Source organism: Microcebus murinus, chromosome 5 (assembly GCF_040939455.1).
Source record: "Microcebus murinus isolate Inina chromosome 5, M.murinus_Inina_mat1.0, whole genome shotgun sequence".
Classification (NCBI taxonomy): Eukaryota; Metazoa; Chordata; class Mammalia; order Primates; family Cheirogaleidae; genus Microcebus; species Microcebus murinus.
Window position 1 is genome coordinate 3,231,727 of NC_134108.1, and position 19,977 is coordinate 3,251,703.

Sequence of the window (19,977 nt, forward strand, 5' to 3'; positions counted from 1 at the left end):
AATAAGTCTGCTATATTAAGCTTGAGTTATGCAAAATGGAGCCAAGTAGCTTCAATTAACATAGATGTCAAACTATGTAGACTGGGATATTAGCTATAATAAACTCATCAATTGGTATGTATAGAGGTATTATATTACTTTTTGAGGTTTTATTATGTGTTGACTAATATGAAATTGGAACCTTAAGAAAAGGTTTTAAGCTATTTATCTGGTGTGTTTGGTTGCTTATATGTCCCTCCCTTACTTACTTTTGTTTTGGAAGGAGCAAAATGCCAGAATTTCTTAAAGAGAAGGGGGCATTTATTTTGTGTTTTTTTACTCATTTATTCTATCTACTATTTCAGAATAGAGAAGGAGGCACTAAAGGGTGTTGATTACAATGTTTCATTATGAAGGCCCTCTGCTGAACTTTTTATACCTAATACTTTTAATATTGAAAACTAATAAAGCAAATAATGAATCTGAAGTAGCCGGCAGAATATACAAATTCTTTAAAATGGATCTTAATTTGTATTGTATCAGTGGACACTTTTGAGAATCTGATGAGAACATGTGCTTGTAGATAACACATTCAGTATATTATGCAGAATTACATTGAGTTTCTAACTCTGTGGTCCTCCTAAAATACTTATAGAACCCAGACTAAGAAGTCCCTATTTCAGAGAGGATTTTCATAAAATTTCAACAGCATGCTAGAATATTTTTATATGCCATAATTTAATGGTTTATCCTGGTAAGCATTGGTGATAGAATAAAGCATCAAAATATATAGCATAAAAATGTATCAGCTTTGACTCCCTTCACATGGCCTGCTGATAGCAGGTATACACATGAAGACCAACTAAGCACGCTCTCATTTGAACCGTGTTTATGAAACAGGAAGCATGGGTCACAAGGCACTAAGTGTGAAGCAGAGGTCAGCTACTTCTCTTATGATGAAATCAAAGGAAAGCAGATTTCATAGCACAAATCAGAGTGACAATTTACTTCTTACAACTATTTACAACAAAGCTATAGAGAGATGAGGTTGGAAGGTAATCAAGTTCAGCCCTTGCCCAATGCTTCTGTCCTCTCTCTTGTCCCTATCAGTTACTAACCACCTTGTGCTTGGATGTCTCAACACACAGTGTTTCTTGCACATTCCACGTGGGAACTGTGAACGTTTAGGTCGTTGTTGCTTGTGTAGAGCTGAAGTTCATCCTTATCCTGTCCACCTCTTTGGCTCTATTGTATTCATGAAACAGGCTTCAGTTGAGATTGCATTACAAAAAATGGCAAACAATGACCAGTTTATATAATCACTACAGTTTCTCTTTGGCCAAAGGAATATCTTGTTACTGTTTCAGCAAATATTTCATTTCAGATAGATATCAAAGCATTCTTATATACATTTTATAATTTGAAAGGGAAATCATGTGTTTGAAAGTGCTTTGTAAGCTGTAGAGCTTTCTACAAATGTTGAGTTCTTACTATTATTGTCTGGAAGATAACTAGAACTGAGTCCATTTGTAGCATTTATCATAGGATAATTTATGTATTTATAAGACCTTAAGAGCAAATAATATAGAAATATTCTGATGACTGAAAACAAATGTTGCATGTATAACTTTTTTTCAGAATATGAAGTAGACAGTATCTTAGTGAGATGTCTAAATTGTTTTATTTGAACCCATTTCAAGAAAAAGAGGTATCTAATTTTGTAAAGAAATATACTTTAACAATTTTAAGTCTTTAATGAATTTTGTCAATAAATGTAGGTTAAGAAAACTGAAATCAATTTTATAGTATGTCTACATTGACTAATAATGAAGTCATTAAAAATAATTGAGGCCAGGCACAGTAGCTCACACCTGTAATCCTAGTACTCTAGAGGGTGAGGCTGGAGGATTGCTTGAGGCCCAGAGCTCAAGACCAGCCTGAGCAACAGCAAGACCCTGTCTCTACAAAAATAGAAAAAATTAGCCGGATGTAATGGTGTGCGTCTGTAGTCCCAGCTACTCAGCAGAAGAATTGCTTTAGCACAAGAGTTTGAGGTTGCAGTGAGCTATGGTGACGCTACTGCACTGTAGCCCAGGAGACAGAGTGAGACTCTGTCTCAAAAATAAATAAAAATAATTGAATACAAATTAAATGCATCTTAATTGTCTCAACCTTTTTAGTTTCAACAAAAGCTTTTTAATCTCAATTACAAATATAAACCTAAATTCTCAGAGGAATAAATTATTGTAACAAGTTTTTAAAAGATTCATATACAAAGTAATAATTATGAGATAAAAGAATCCAAGTTATCAGTGTTTTTGTCTTGTTAACGGTGATGACCTGCCATTTTCCATCTCCCTTGAGCATAGAAGAGAAGGTGACCCTATAAAGAAAGTTTTAAATGTGTTTGAATAAACATTATATTGAAGATATGGGACATTTTCTTCTAGGATTACTGAAAAGTATGATTATTCATTAAACTTGGGATTGCTGGGAACTGGGATTGCTGGATCAAATGGTAGTTCTACTTTTAGCTCTTTGAGGTATCTAAATATCATTTACCATAGAGGTTGTACTAGTTTGCAGTCCCACCAGCAGGGTATGAGTGTTCCTATCTCTCTGTATCCACACCAACATTTATTGTTTTGGGACTTTATGATAAAAGCCATTCCTACTGGAGTTAAGTGATATGTCACTGTGGTTTTGATTTGCATTTTCCTGATGATTAAAGATGGTAGAGCATTTTTTCATATGTTTCTTGGCCATTAGGCTTCTTTTGAAAAGTTTCTGTTCATGTTGTTTGCTCACTTTTTAATGAGGTTGTTTGATTTTTTTCTTGCTGATTTTTCTGAGTTCTATATAGATTCTAGTTATTAGTCCTTAATTAAACATGCCTTTTTAAGCCCATTAAATTCCAGTATAATATAAAAGTTACCCAATTTTTAAAATTAGTTTATGAGGAAGAGTATTTACTTTAAATATTTTATATTTTCCATTCCTTTAACTATTAGAAATATCTAAGAATTAGGTATATTTAAATCACTGTAGTTTTATGGTAGCATAGTTGAAATAGTTCATTTAAGTGATACCTTCATTGTTGTAGCTTAAAGAGAGACCAAAATGCTATTTTCATTACAGTAATTTCAAACTATTCTTTTATTCCCCCAAAACCTATCATTAGTGTGCCAAATGACATTGATTGACCAGATTGTTTCAAATAACTGAAAATATCATGAGATTAGAGCTTGTGCTTGTTATTGGTGGTTTTTATTTGTATTTTTTCCATAGTTGGAAGGGCACAATATCTTCTCCACCCTGAGCTCCAGTGAATATGAACAGGTGCTTGAGATCATCCGCAAAGCCATCATTGCCACGGACCTTGCTTTGTACTTTGGAAACAGGAAACAGCTGGAAGAGATGTGCCAGTCCGGATTGCTAAACCTTAATAATCAATCACATAGGTAAAAACAATTTTAAAAAGCTTAGAAGCCCAGGAAGTGTTATCTGGAATAAATTGATATTTAAGAAAAGAAATGTAATTTGGCATACATTTATATTTGAGAAGAGAAATGTAAAATATTATGCTTTTATTTTATGTGCATTTTATTTATATTTACCTTAGACATTCAATTGTTTGACAAAATTGATGATGATGTAAGATGATACTTAAAATACAAATTGGAATTTAAACTAGTCATGCAAGAATTGGCACTTTTAAAGGGAAAGGCTGGTAATTCATTCTCCCAAGACCCCAAGAGGTCCCTTCTTGAATTTATTGCAGTCCAGAGTTTGATCATTGCCAAATCCTACTAACCAAGCTAATGTGATTAATGTAAAACCCAGAATTCCATTTTATTGATCTATAGATATATAGCACAGTCACAAGGATCAAAATGTTGGCATTTCATGTGGGCAGAAACATTTAGGAAGCTATGTAGCAATCAAAAGTTTGTTTCAAGAACATGGAATTAGAACAAGGACAATTAGATTAATTAAATGTTCTAGTGGCATCAGAGTAAATTAGTCTGATGCCCTTTTTTCCAAGGAGGAATGTCTTGCCTAGTGGATTCAGAAATATGTTAGGTATGTTCATTATGAACCTGTCCACCCATCTGTATATTAGATCCAAGTTCCCTGGCTAACCTGCCATCTCCTGTTGACAGTTCGTAAGTAGTACCACCAGCTTTTATTGCTTTGACTTTCCTGTTGCTGTTTCCATGTCTGACTAACTCCATCTTAAGTGATGCCATCTTTATCTTTAGACTTGTGAACAGTCCTTCACTGGTTCTATGCTAATGTTGCTAAACTTGAATTGATTCTCTTTGTTCAGGTGCTTTGCCTGTCTCTTCTATAACTCATTAAGTGCTGATCTTAACATTCCTACTCTAAAAGAAAAGCTCTGTTTTCATGATGTTAGAAGCAATTCATGCAGGTACCCCAAACACAAAATACCAGTTTTACAAATCAATATAGCTATAAAGTTTACCTCTTCAAGAGTAAATATAATTTGTATAATGTGATACTGATGCATTTGATTAAGCAACAGTTGTTTGAGATTCAAATTACCTTCAAACAGAAACAGATCCAGATTTTGTAGATCTTAAAACTTACACAATTTTGGGAACCTTATTTGAGAAAAACATTACAAAGAAATCATTTTTTCACACAAAGCAGTCTGAATACATTTCCAGGGCCCCTCCTGGGACAGAGAAACGTGTTGGTGTCAGTGAAGAGGCCCTAAAGGACCATTAGGGTGTCTTGGCATCTCCTTCTTTGCCTCCAGGTGAAGTGAGAGATGTGGTCTACAAGCTTTCGGTCTCCAACAGGTTGTGTGTAGTCCTTGTTCTAAGACCTGTAGAAATAGGTGTTTGTTCACAGTTCTCTTTTTTGATGGCAATTCTGAGATCAGGGAAATAGGCCTTCCTTTGCCTTCTTGAAACCCACGTGCTGCCTTTTTTCGAGGATTATAAATAAGAATCATATAGTTAGTATCAAGTGTCTTTAATATGTTCTTTTTAGCAAAATGATTATAATATTATAAAATAGAAAATTTAAACATCAACTTGCAAATAATATCATTTTGGGTGTTTAATACAAATATATGTGTTCATGGTATGTAACACTAATTTTAATTTTTAATTTTTTAAATACAATTTTTAAATTTTATTTTATTTTTTAATTTTTAAACTAACTTTTGGACACATAATTTTAAAGATAATACATGTTTATTTTAACAATTTGAAAAATATAGATATGTAAAGAAGAAAAAGGTTAATTTTCTATTCTTCCGAACTCTAATACCAACTGTCTATTTGATGTAATGTCATCTCCTGCTATTTCCATGTTTTCTCAAAGGAGTGTGTATGTGTATACACAGTATATACAGCCATACCTCAGAGATACTGTGAGTTTGATTCCAAACCACCACAATAAAATGAGTCAAACATATTTTTTGATTTCCCAGTGCATATAAAAGCTATGTTTATATTATATTATAATATATTAAGTATGCAATAGTATAATTTGATGATATTATAATAGTATAACATCTAAAAATATATAACTTAATTAAAAATGGTTTATTGCTACAAATGCTGATGATCATCTGATCCTTCAGCCAGTCATAACTTTATTGCTGGTGGAGGGTCTTACCTGGTTGTTGAGGGCCCCTGGCTGATCAGGCTGCAGTTGCTAGAGGTAGAGGTGCCTGTGGCAATCTCTGAAAGTAAGTTTACCCATCAATCGACTCTTCATTTCGTGAATGATTTCTCTGTACCATTCGATGGTGTTTAATGGCATTTCACCCGTAGTAGAACTTCTTCCCACATTGTACTCAGTCTTCTGACACTGCCCAGTTTTATTGACTAAGTTCAAGGAACATTCCAAATCCTTTGTTTTCATTTCACTGATATTCACAGGATCTTTACTGGGAGTGGAGTCCATCTCAAGAAACCACTTTTTTGTTCATCCATGAGAAGCAACTCCTGTTCAAATTTTATCATGAGATGGCAGCAATTCAGTCACATCTTTGGGCTCCACATCTAATTCTAGTTCTCTTGTTATTTACACCATATCTGCAGTTACTTCCTCCTCTGAAGTCTTGAATACCTCAAAGTCATCCATGAGGGTTCTTCTAAACTCTTGTTAATGTTGATATTTTGACTTCCTCCAAGTGAGTCACAAATGTTCTTAATGGCATTTAGAATGGTGAATTCTTTCCAGAAGCTTTTCAATTTACTTTGCCCAAATCCATTAGAGGAATCACTGTCTATGACAGCAATAACTTTACAAAATGCATTTCTTAAATAGTAAGGCTTGAAAGTGAAAATTATTCCATGATCCATGGCTGCAGAATGGATGTTGTGTTAGCAGGCTTGAAAACAGCATTCATCTTCTTGTGCATCTCCCTCGGAGCTCTTGGGTGACCAGGTACATTGTCCATGAGCAGTAATATTTTGCAAGGAATCTTTTTTCTGAGTAGAAGATTTCAACAGTGGGCTTAAAATATTCAATAAGCCATGTTATAAACAGATGTGCTGTCTTCCAGGCTTTCTTATTCCATTTCTAAAGCATAGGCAGAGTTGATTTAGCATTAATTCTGAAGGTCCCTAGGATTTTTGGAGTCATCAATGAGCACTGTCTTCAACTTAAAGCCACCAGCTGCATTAGCCCCTAATAAGAGGGTCAGCTTGTTCTTTGAAGCTTTGGAACAATACATTGATTTCTCCTCTCCAGGTATGAAAATCCTACATGGCATCTTCTTCCAATAGCAGGCTGTTTCACTTACGTTGAAAATCTGTTGTTTAGTGTTATCTTAGCTATATCTTCTAGATAACTTGCTACAGCTTCTACATCAGTATTTGCTGCTTCACCTTGTACTTTTATATTCTAGTGATGGCTTTTTTCCTTACACCTCTTGAACCAGTGTCTTCTAGCGTCAGACTTTTCTTTTGCAGCTTCCTCACCTCTCTGAGCCTTCATAGAATTAAAGAGAATTAGGGTCTTGCTTTGAATTAGCCTTTAGCTTAAGGGAATGTTTGTGGCCAGTTTCATCTTCTAACCAGACTAGGAAAACTTTATCAGCAAAAGCCCGTTTTGCTTTCTTATCATTCATGTTTTCACTGGCATAGCATTTTTAATTTCCTTAAGAATTTTTCCTTTGCATTCACAACTTGCCTGACTCTTTGGCACAAGAGGTCTGGCTTTCAGTTCATCTTGGCTTCGACATGCCTTGCTTACTAAGCTTAATCATTTCTAGTTTTTTATTTAAATAGAGTCATGGGACTCTTCCTTTCACTTAAATACTTAGAAGCTATTGTAGGGTTACTAATGGGTCTAAGGCCAATATTACTGTGTATCTGTGACTAGGGAGGCCCATGAGGAGAGAGAAAAAGATGGGGAACAGCCAGTTGGCAGAGTGGTCAGAAGACACACAATATTTACCAATTAAGTTCTCCATCTTATAGGGGCATGATTCGTGGCACCCCCAAACAATTGCAGTAGAAACATCAACTGATCACAAATCACCATAACAGATATAATAATAATGAAAACGTTTGAAATATTTTAAGAATTACCAAAATGTGACACAGACATGGAGTGAGCACAAGCTGTTGTAAAAATAGCAGATAGGCTTATTCAGTGCAGGGGTGCTACAAAGTTTCAATTTGTAAAAAACTGCTGTATCTGTGAAGCATAATGAGGCAAAGTGCAATAAAACTAGGTATGCCTGGAGCATATATTGCCAAAAATCAACACACACATTAAATTCTCTGAAAAGACTGAAAATTCACACTTCTTCTAACATAAGGGTGAAAACTGTTTCTCATTAAATATGTGATCTCTGTTCACTGTGTTGAAGTTCTTTTCATGTTTGTTCACAATTATTCCTACTTCTATATATTTGTCTATTCATAATTTTGGTTTATTTTTTGTTCAGTTTGCTTTTTTTTTTTACTGGTATAATTATTTTATTTATTTATTTTTTTTTTTTTCAGTTTGCTTTTTTATAAATCAGTTTGCATTCTGTATTTTTCTTAAGGGTATTAAAATTTTCTGTAATATATTATAAATACTTTCAGTGATTTTTCAAAAATTTTATTCAAATTTTCTTTCAAATATAAAGAAATTAAGTTTCATAAGGCCAAACCTGTCATTTCTTCTTATCAAATACCACAGTAATATAAATAGTATTTAAAATTTTGTGTATTTTTATAGTTTTAATTTTTATATTTAGATCTTAATTCTTCTAGAGGTATATTTTTATGAACATAACTTTATTTATTCATCATGGAGTTCATCAATATCATTAATGAACAATCCATTTTTCCACTGAATTGAATTTATTACATTTTCATATAAACTTAGATAATTTTCAACCCCTTAAGCCATTAATTGCTAATTATCTGTTCCTCAACTTTAAACATGCTGCTTTGATTACTATAACTGTGTTGAAATTTATCATACATATCTGGTAAAATAATCCTTATTTTCCAAAAATTCATGGAAATTGTCACTTTGTTAATGCATTTTTTAAAAAATCTAAGAAAATTTTCAAACTTACATCAAAGTAAAAATAGTCAAATATACGATCATACTCACTACCTAGATTGAAGAATTGTTAACATTTTACCTTTTCTTTTTTGCCTGTTTTTGGGGAGGTGCCATTTCAAAGTAAATTATAGATATTGTGACCCTTTACTTTGTTAATCATAGATATTTAAAAAGAAAAAGAATATTCTGCTTCAGGTTTTATTTTTCAATCAAAATTATCCACAGTGGCATTTTAATTGCAGTTTACTACATTTATTTTTTCACCTGAAAATGAATATATGTTGTCTCATCTAAAATACACTATAACTCTTTAGTCATAAATAAAATTTTATAGTTTGTTTACATCCATCCTATAGCTTTATTGATAAAATTATATGGATTATTTTACATATTTTATCACTGAGGAATGTATTTTCCCTTTTCTAACTGGAAACACAGTTTCCAGTATACATAAAGTTATGACTTTTTATATATTTGTCACTTTTGTTCATATATTGTGTTATTTAGTGCTTATACATGTAAATTTATTATGTCTTCTTGATTATTTACCCTCTTACCAGTATGAAATGAATTTTCTTATTTTTTGCTAATACTTCTCGCCTTAAGGTTCCTGTGTCTGAAATAGCACACCAGCTTTCTCATGTTTACTATTGACATGCCATATTCTTTTTTTATTCTTTCCTGTCATAACATTTGTGTCTTTACATTTAAAGTGCCTTGTAAACAGCGATAGTTAAAACTTGCAATGACTGTTTTTCAATGGCTTAATCTATTTTCATTTAATATAATTACATTTATGCTTCACTAATTACCTTGTTTTCTTTGACCCTTTGTTCTGTGTCCCTCCTTTCTTCTGAGCTAATTGAATGTTTTGATTTGTTTTTTCTGTGTTCTGTTCTATATCTTCTATTGGCTTTTATTGCAATACCCTCAAGTAGTTGGGTTAACAGTATGCATTTTTATTAGCCCACTTTGAGTTAATATAGTTTCATTTTTATACAGTGTAAAAAACTTAAAAATCAAAATTCCATTTATACCTCTTTTTGTCTTTTCTGTTATTGTTGTTATATATGTTGCTTTTGTTGCTACATATGTTATACACACCACCATAGGTTGCTCATAAATTGAATAATCAATTGGTTATTAAAGAATTCAGAAAGAAAAATCATTTTTCATATTTTCACATTTATATAACATTTGTACTGCTTTTTTCCCATCCGTATAGATCTACATTTCCATCTGGTATCATTTCACTTCAGTCTGAAGAACTTCCTTTAACATTTCTTGAAGTGTGTGACAACAGATTCTTTCAGATTTTTTTAATGTGAAAATGCCTTTAGTTTGGCTTCACTTTTCAGAGATATTTTTGCTAGATTGAGAATTCTAAGTTGACACATTCGCCTTCAGCATTTTAACAATGTTGTTCGATTCTCTTGTGGCCTCTGTTTTCTTAAACTTGACTAGAGTTCAGCAGCCATTGCTACTGGTATTCACCTATGTATAAAGTGGCATTTTCGAATGATGTTGTGTTATATTCATGCTTGTCCAGGTCTCCTGAGGTTTTTGGGTCTGTGGGCTGCTGACTTCAATGACATTTGGAAAAGTCTCAACCATTATTTCTGCAGTTATTTTTCCGCCACATTATATCTCTTTTCTTCTGAGACTCTAACACATATGTTAGAGCATTTTATACTGTGTTGCAGATTATTAGGGCTCTGAATAGTTTTTTCTTTCGTTTCTTCTCTCTGTGCCTCTTTTGGGTAATATGTTGTGATTTCTCCAGTCTCGCTGATTCTTTCTAATGTTCTATCCAATCTGTTGTTAACTCTATCCAGTGAGTTTTTTAAAAAACACACATATATATGTGTATACATATATACACACACAAATATACATACATACAGACAGACAGACAGACAGACAGACAGACAGACAGACAGATAGATAGATTAGTTCTGGGGTTTCCTTTTTGTTAATTTTTTGGCTTCTGTTTTCTGAAATTCCACATTTCTTCACACATATTATCTAAATGTATATTTTCTTGAAGATTTTTAAACATATTTATCAGTTATTTAGAAATATTTGTCTACATTTCTACCATCAGTGTCCTTTATGAGTTTGTCTTATTGACTAATTTTTCTCTAGATCAGGTAATACATTTTTCTGTTCCTTTATATATCTGGTAGTATTTTTATTTATGTACTACACTATGGATAATATAAGCTGTTATCTTCCTCTGAAGGTAATAAACTTTTGTCTTAGTAGACAATTAAATTTCCCATGAAACCACCGTATGAGCATGTTCCTTTAAGCTTTATCTGGGTGATTCTATTTCTATTTTGTTCTTGGTCCTTCTGTCAGGGATTTGAGGGGAATATTAATTAACTTTGAGGACCTCTGCCTCTGTGGTTCTCTTTCCTCTTGAGGATTTCTCTTCTTAACATCTTTGTGCGCTGGCAGCCCCAAGCCCTAGCCTTTCAGCTATGCTGTGACTTTATTTAGGGTTTTATTTACCACATCCCCTTAGGATAAAAGCTACATAAATGTGGGTCTCACTCAGTGAGTTCCTTTCTTTCATAGGTTAAATCCCCTCCAACTTATGCCTCCTTTTAGGTACTAGACAGCATCTTCAAAGAGTTGTTTTTTGTTTTGTCTAGAATTTATCATTGCTTATTACCAGAATCCTAAAATATTTCTTTTGTATCTATCCATTTAATTACATTCTTTTTATCAATTGAAAAGATTTATTTAGTTTCTTGGATTTTCTGAGACATACAATCATGTCATCTGCAAATAAATATAATTTGTTCTACTTTTTTGATATTTATACTTATTTTGCTTTCTCATCTGCTAGAACCTACAACACAATTTTGGATTGCAGACAACCCGTCTAATATGTGCATGATTTTAATAGCTATGATTTTAGAATTTTAATTTTCAATGTAACATTTGATACATTTTGATAAATCATTTTCATCATGTATAAGTTTTAAAGATTTTGCCAAATCTATATCCACATTCCATTGATACAAGGTTTTCCTCTACTTTCTTTGTATTACTGATTTCTTATTTAATTAATAGATTTTTAAACATCCTAATTTTGTGCCATCCCTTAATTCCTTGAACTCTGTTTTGTGTGGAATTAGTCCTTTAATACAACGAGGAAACAAACTTTTCTGCCTTTTTTTAAAGCAAATTTGCATGTAATCCATTAATTTTGATAGAGTTGTCTTTATTTGTACTGTGTAATAATTTGCTATTAACTATTATTGATCTTTTTCTCTGATATTGAAGAGTTTAAATAACTAAAGTTAACCATTCTAGGAAGGTTAAATAGTTTTTATTTGTGAAACTATTGTAATCTTCTACCTTTTTAATTGGAAGATCTTTAACAAGCTTTCATATGTCTTTTATGGCTTAGGGCTTTTGTTTTGGTTTTTCCATTTTATTCTACCTCTTGGGCCATTTATCTTGCTTGAAAACCACCTTTTTTCCTTTAGATTTTCAAATTTATATAAAAATGTCTGTGTAGATTATTCTCACTTAAAGTTTATTTAATCTTACTAAATTTGTAGTTACATCTAATTTTTAGTGTTTTATATATTTTTTTCTTTTTTAGTTTCTTACACAGACTTGCCTGGGATTTTTTTATTTTAATTATTCCCTTTTTCTAAACAATCGTTTATAAAATTTATTATTTATTTTTGTGTGTGTTTACTCTTTTGTTAATTTTAACTTTTATCTTTATGCTTTTTTACACGTGTTGTTTCTTATTTCTCTAATTAGGTAATAATAAAATAATCAGATTATGTGTGATCATCTGGGAATTGATTGAATGAGGCCATGCAAGTTTTTGATGAAATACTTTTTCCTTTTACTTAGTTTTTAGATTATTTGTAATTTCTACTTCTGTTTTCTTATTGATGTGTAGAGGTTATTTAAAAGCAATTTTCTCATTTCCAAATGTTTTGGATATTTGCTTGGTTTTTGTTTTGTTTCTAGAGACTTTTTTGGATTATTGTTAAAAGAATGTGACCCATAAAATGATTAAATTTTGTTATTGATCAATATTTTCTTTTTTGCAGAGACATAAAAGATCATTATTAAAGTAACTTTATAATTAACATACAAAATACGCCCATTTTAAGTTTTGGCAAATGTAACTACTACCAAAGTAACAGTCAAGAAATAGAACATTTCTGTCACTGCTTTAGCCCTTTTCCAATCAAAGTTTCCTACACCAGGCCCAGAAAACAATGTGTTTTGTATTCATAGATTATATTTGTGTCTTAGTCCCTTCAGGCTGCTATAACAAAACAGCACAGATAGAGTCACTTATAAACATACATTTATTTCTCACATTTCTGAAGTATAGGTAGTCCAAAATCAAGCCACTGTCAGATTCAGTGTTTGTTGAAGGCCTGTTTCCTGTTCATAAACAGGCATCTTCTAGTTATAAACTCACCTGTGGAAGGGCAGAGGGAGCTTTCTGCTGGTTCATTTATAAAGCCACTAATCCTGTTTGCCAGGGCTCCACCCTCATGACCAAATCACCTCCCAAAGTCCTCACCTTGAAATACCATCTCATTAAGCATTAGCATATTAATTTTAGGGGGGCACAAACATTTGTCAGTGGCAACTTGTATTATCTAGTTATAAATACATAGAATCACACTATATGCTCTTTTGTTTCTGACACCTCCCTCCCTCCCTTCTTTCTCAGTATTGTTTTGGCTGGTCTTGGACTCCAGCAATTTCATGTAAATTTTAGAATCAGCCTGTTGATTTCTTCAGAGAAGCTAGCTAGCAAGGATTCTGCTGGGGATTGTGTTGAACTGTAGATCAATTTGGGAAGTATTACCATCTTAACAATAATAAGTCTATGAAGATAAGATGGGATGCTTTTCCATTTATTTAGATGTTCTTTAACATCTTTCAAAAATGTTTTCTAGTTTTCAAGCCCAAGTTTTGCAGTTCTTTTGATAAATTTATTACTAAAGATTTTTACTGTTTTAGATACTATTATAAATAGAATTATTTTTAAAGTTCATTTCACATTGTCCGTTGTGAGTACATAGGAATATAATTGATTTTTGTACTACTGATCTTGTATCTTGCAACCTTGATGAACTCATTTATTACTTCTAATGGTTTTTGATGGATTGCTTAGGCTTTTTCTATTGACGTACAAATAATATCTTCAAATAGAGTTTTACGATGATCTCTCTAATGTGTTTGCCTTTTCTTTCTTTTATTTTGTAATTGGCTGAATATAAGTAGCAAGATCAGACATCCTTTTCATGTTCCTAATCTTATGGGGAGAGCATCCCAGTCTTTTCATCATTAAGTGTGATGTTAGCTGTGGGTTTTTCATAGATGGACTTCATCAGGTTTAGTAAGCTGCTTGTTGAATTTTTTTTAATCATGAATAGGTGTTAGATTTTGTCAAATGTTTTTGCTGCACCTATTGAGATGATCAAACAGGTCTTGTTATTCTATTAATATGGCACATTACATTAATTGATTTTTAGATATTAATCTAACTTTGTATTCCTGTGGTAAATATCATGTGATAATAGTGTATAATTGTTATATATTGCGAGATTTGACATTTTTAGTATTTTGTTGAGGACTTTTATGTCTATATTCACAAGTTATATTGGTCTGTAGTTTTATTTTTTCTGTGATCTTTGTTTGATTTAGTGTCAGGGTAATACTGGCCTCATAGAATTAGTTGGGAAGTGTTCCTCCTCTTGTATTTGCTTGGAAGAGTTTATGAAAAATTTCTATTAATTCATCTTAAAATGTTTGATAAAACTCACCAGGTAGGTTATCTGGGCATAGATGTTTCTTTGTTATTATTTTTTTCCTTTGGTTGCTAATTAGTCTTTTTACTTTTTATAAATCTATTCACAATGTCTATTTCTTCTAGAGTCAGTTTTAGTAGTTAGCAATTTTCTAGAAATTTGTCCATTTTCATCTAAGTTGTCTACTTTATTGGCATACAGTTATTCATTTTATTTGGTTATGATCCTTTTTATTTCCTTAAGATTAGTAGTAATGTCCCCTTTTTTCATTTATTTTTCATTTCTAGTACGTTAAATCTTCTGTTTTTTTTCTTGGTCAGTCTACTTTAAAAGTTTGTCAATTTTGTTGATCATTTCCAAGAGCCAGCTTTTGGTTTTGCTGCTTTTTCTCTATTTTTTTCCTCTTCTCTATTTCATTAATTTCCTCTGTAATCCTTGTTTCCTTCATTTGCTTTAGTTTTAGCTTGTTCTTCTTTACCAGTGTCTTAAGGTGGAAGATTAGGTTATTGATTTGAATTTTCTTCTTTTTAATATAGGCATTTGTAGCTGCCAATTTCTCTCTAAACACTGTTTAGCTGTACCCATAAGCTTTGAAATATTGTGTTTTCATTTTCATACATCTTAAAGAATTTTTACATTACTCTTTATTTCTTCTATGATCCATTTATTATTGTATTAATATCCTAGGGATGCTATAACAAAGTGCCACAAACTGGGTGGCTTAAAAAAACCCAGAAATTTATTCTCTAGCCATTCTGAAGGCTAGACAGCATTGAAGTTGAGAGACTGACATAGTTGGTTCTGTCTGGAGGGCTCTGAGGGAAGAGTGTGTTCCGTGCTTCTCTCCTAGCTTCTAACAGATACCTGTAGTCTTCAGCATTTGGAATTGTATAAATGTATCGCTCCAATTTCTGCCTCTATCATCACATGCCAGTCCTCTCCCTGGTGTCTCTGTGTCTTAACATGGTGTTCTTCTTTCTTTGTCTCTCTTTCCTCTTCTTACAAAGACACCAGTCATGTTGGATTAAAAGCCCACCTTTTTCCAATATGGCCTCATCTTATCTAATTATGTCTACAACAACCCTCTTCCCATGTAAGGTTACATTCTAAGGAATTGAGTGTTGGAATTTCAACCTGTCTCTTTGAGGGACATGATTGAACCCATAAAAGTTATATAGGAATGTGTTTTTTAATTTCCACATAATTTTGAATATTTCAAGTTTATTTTGTTACTGATTCCAGTGTGGTCAGAGAACATATTTTGTATTATTTTTATTCGTTTAAGCTTAATGAAGTTGTTTCATTGTCTACCATGTGGTCCATCCTAGAGATTACCCTATGTGCACTAGAAAACAATACATATTCTGCTGCTGTTAGGTAGAATGCTCTATATATGTCTTTGAGTTCTGTTTATAGTATTGCTGATGTCTTCTCTTTCATGTTCCTGTGATTTTTCTTCCCAGCTATTGTATTCATTATTGAAAATGGGGTATTAAAGTCCAAGTATTATTGGATTGTCTGTTTCTCCCCTCATTGCTGTCAGTTTTGCTTCATGTATTTTGGTACCCTAGTGTTGGGTCTATATATGCTTAGAATTGTTATATCTGTCTGATTGATTGATTCTTGTGTTCTTATAAAATCTCTCTCTTTGTCTCTAGTATTATTATTTTCTTTTTGTTTGTTTGTGTTTTTTTTTTTTTGAGACAGAGTCTCGCTTTGTTGTCCAGGCTAGAGTGAGTGCCGTGGCGTCAGCCTAGCTCACAGCAACCTCAAACTCCTGGGCTCGAGCGATCCTTCTGCCTCAGCCTCCCGAGTAGCTGGGACTACAGGCATGTGCCACCATGCCCGGCTAATTTTTATATATATATATCAGTTGGCCAATTAATTTCTTTCTATTTATAGTAGAGACAGGGTCTTGCTCTTGCTCAGGCTGGTTTTGAACTCCTGACCTTGAGCAATCCGCCCGCCTCGGCCTCCCAAGAGCTAGGATTACAGGCGTGAGCCACCGCGCCCGGCCTCTAGTATTATTATTTTCTTTTAAAGTTGATTTTGTCTGATACCAGTATATCTACTCCAACTTCCGTATTGGTCGATGTCTGCGTGGTATCCTTTTCTGTCCTATGGCTGTCAACCTGTTTGTTTCTTTGAACCTGAAGTATATCTTCTATAGACAGCACATGATTCAATCTTGGGTTTTAATCCAGTCTGACAATCTCATCTGCTTTCTTTGCACAGCTAGTAAATTTTTTTGGAAGGTAAACATTTTAGATAATACACTGTAGCAATTCTGGATACTGCTGCTTTCCCTCCAGGGCTTGTTAATGTTATGTGTTTGTTAATTTTTTTAGTGCCTGGCTGGGTTGTTTCAGTGAAGTCTGTGCCCCCTGCCTTCCCACCCCCATGTATTAAGCCTGGAATGTTAGTCCTCAGGGAGTACAGCACTGCTCTGCCGCCTGAGGTGACAGTGGTTTGGGCAGGTCTCTTTTCCTGACCACATCCTACTCTTAAACTCCAATAATTGCCAGCCGGTTGCTCTGCTGTTTACAACGATGCCCTGGGGAAGACATTGCTTTGCAGACCGCTCCAGTCAAATCCAGGCTCCTTTCACAGGATGGTTCCTTAGGTCAGTGTTTGAGATTTGTCTGAGACGTAAGATGGCTCTTCCCAGATGTCTCCCAGTTTCTCATCAGTACTGTTTCCAAGCTGCAGGTTAGTCTGTATCTGCAATTAACCTACCCATGTCCCCATTGCCTCTCTTCTGCAGTTTGTGAGAACTGACCTTGAATGGTAGGTGATAAAGAACTACAGTCCTTGAGAGAAGGGACACATATGAACTGACTCCCCATTTATCCACTTGGGGACAGTTTCCTGACTGTGGCATGGGAAAGCGGAGCCTAAGCATGTCGTGGCAGAAGCACTAAGGAGAACACTGGAGATGTGAGGATGGTGCTCGAGTGCCAGGGAGCTTTAGAGGCTCTTCATGGGTCATCACTGGGGCTGAGTTATTCATTACCAGGTGGGCTCCACAAGCCCAGACAGAGCAGTCACTGCAGGGCCAAGACTGGCACAGAGATAGCAGGAGTGCCACCGTATGTGGAAACCAACTTCCGGCTCATCCAGCCTGGAGAGGGCTTATTGACACCACAGGCCAGAGCACCAGCCAGGCCACCTCATGGGTCCAGAGCACACTGGAAAGAGAATAAGAACAACACTCGATTCTCCTGACTAAAGCCCAAAACCTAACCTCTGTAGGATCGAGAAGTCACTAGTGAAGCTACTGCCTGTCAGAGGACACTCCAAAGGATGACAACACAATCCACGTTTCCCACAGCGGGCTGTCGAAAATGGGGTCAGCACACCAGGGCCTGCAGACTAGATCTGCTGTGTGTCCTTTCTGTGCACAGCCTACGACCTGACTGAGGAAAATTTTACATTTTTAAAGAGCTGTTAAAAAGAAAAAAGAACAAAAAACAAAGAAGATATGTGACAGATACTACATATGGCCCACCAAGGCTATTTACAGTCTGGCCCTTGATAGGCGAAGAACAAGAAGTCACTAGACATGTAAGGAAGCAGGAGAACAGGACCCGTAATCAAGGAGAAGCAAGTGGTCCGTGGAAACAGACCACAGGATGGCCAGGTTCTGGGGTAGCAGGCAAGGACTTGAAAGCAGCCACTGTAAGTACATCCAGGCTCTTAAAACAAAAATTGGTTTTAGTGAGTAAATGAGTACAGAATTTCAGCAGAGAAATGGAAATTATAAAATAGAGCCAATTAGAAATTTGAGAATAGTAAAGTGCCAGAGAGAAACAGCATATAAACAGGGCAAAAACTATATGCATGGTGCATGTTTCTCATCGGAAATAATGGGGCACGAAAGATGTGGACACAGTTAAAGCACTGTCAACTCCAAATTCTACATCCATTAGAAACATTCTTCAAAAATGAGGCTTAAATAAAAATATTTTCATGATAAACAAAAGCTAGGAGAATTTTTTGTCAGCAGAAATGAACTACATGCAATATTAAAGGAAAACTTCAGGCTGGTGAATTACCAGAGGAAAACTTTGATCTGTAGGAAAGTATGAGAATCACCAAAAGTGGTAAGTATGTGGATAAATAGAACAGATTAACAGATTACTTTTTTTTCTTCAGTTTCCCTGAAAAATAAATGAATGATTTAAGCAAAAATATCATTGTTAGGTAGGGTTAATATCATATGTAGAGATGAAATAGGAACACAGTAGCACAAAGGATAGGAATATAGAATAATAGTGTTAGAAGCTTCTTACATTTGTGAAGGGTAAAGACTATTAATTTTAAGTAGATGTAATAAGTATACATATTGTAATCCCTAGGGAAACTGTGAAAAGAGGTATAGCTTTTAAAAATATAGAAGAAAATATCAAATAGTAAAAAGTATATTCAATTAACACATAAGGAGGCAGGACAAGAGAAACAAGAATAGATTCGACAAGTAGAAAAAAAATATTGATGGTAAACTTGAACCGAGTAAAAGCAACAATTAAATTCAATGTATGTGAACTGTATGCCTGAATTAGCCAGAAATGATCAGACCAGATAAAATAGCAAGACCTAATTCTATGTTGTCTATGAGATACACACTTTAAATAGAAAGGTAAATTGAAAGTATATGATAGAAAAATATATATTTTCAAACAACATTTAAAAAATCTGTTGTAGCTATATTAAATAATACAAAATAATTTTCAAGACAGGGAATTGCCTAATATAAAGAGGGCCAGTTTACTATGATGGAAGGGCCAACGCACAGAAGACATAGCAAGCCAAAATGTACATGCTCCTCATAACATGCCTTCAAAACCACATGAACAAAAAACTTACAGAACTAAAAAGGAAACTAGACAAATCCAAAATAATAGTTGGAAAGTTTTACATCCCTCTTTAAGTGACTTATACAAGAACTATGTAAAAATTCAGTAAGTCTCAGGAAGATATAAATGATACTATTAAAATGACTTAATTCATTTTTACAGAAAACTATAACTGTAGAATATGTATTCTTTCCAACTGCACATGGAATGTTTACAAGATAAACTATGTGCTGGGACATATATATCAATATATATCAATAAATATCAAAAAATTGAAATCATAGACCACAATAGAATTAAATTAAAAATAGCAATAAACTACTTAGAAAAAGCCCCAACTATCTGCAAATTAAACAGTATATTTACAAATAATGCATCATGGGCCTAAAGAGAAGTTATAAGAGAAATCAAAGAATATCTGAAACTGAATGATAATGAAAACAAACTATATCAAAATCTGAAGGGTACAGTCAAAACAGTGCTGAAAGGGAAATTGATAATTTTAAATGCCTATATTCAGCAGTGATTCAAGATGACCCCTTAAGCAACTAGAAAAAGGAGAATAAATTAAAGCCTAACTGTTAGGAAGTAAATAATCACGCTAGGAGTGAACAATAAAACATAAAGTTAGGCAAACAATAAAGAAAATTTTAAATGCCAGTATATAGTTCTTTGAAAAGTTTTTTAAATTGGATAAACTTCTGACAAGTCTAAGAAACTCAAAGAGTAAACACCAATCACCAATATTAACAGTGAAAGAGGGAATATCACTATAGATTGCA

The 19,977-nt window shown here is 33.6% G+C and overlaps 1 protein-coding gene across 4 annotated transcripts in view; it reads left to right on the forward strand.

Annotated features, from left to right (window-relative positions):
* Positions 1–19,977, forward strand: part of PDE10A (phosphodiesterase 10A) — a 546,467-nt gene that overhangs the window by 487,894 nt on the left and 38,596 nt on the right. For all 4 annotated transcript variants that reach the window (XM_012776792.3, XM_012776797.3, XM_012776793.3 and 1 more), the window contains one exon: positions 3,268–3,440. In XM_012776792.3, coding sequence (XP_012632246.1) covers positions 3,268–3,440 — 173 coding nt within the window. The remainder of the gene's footprint in view (positions 1–3,267; positions 3,441–19,977) is intronic.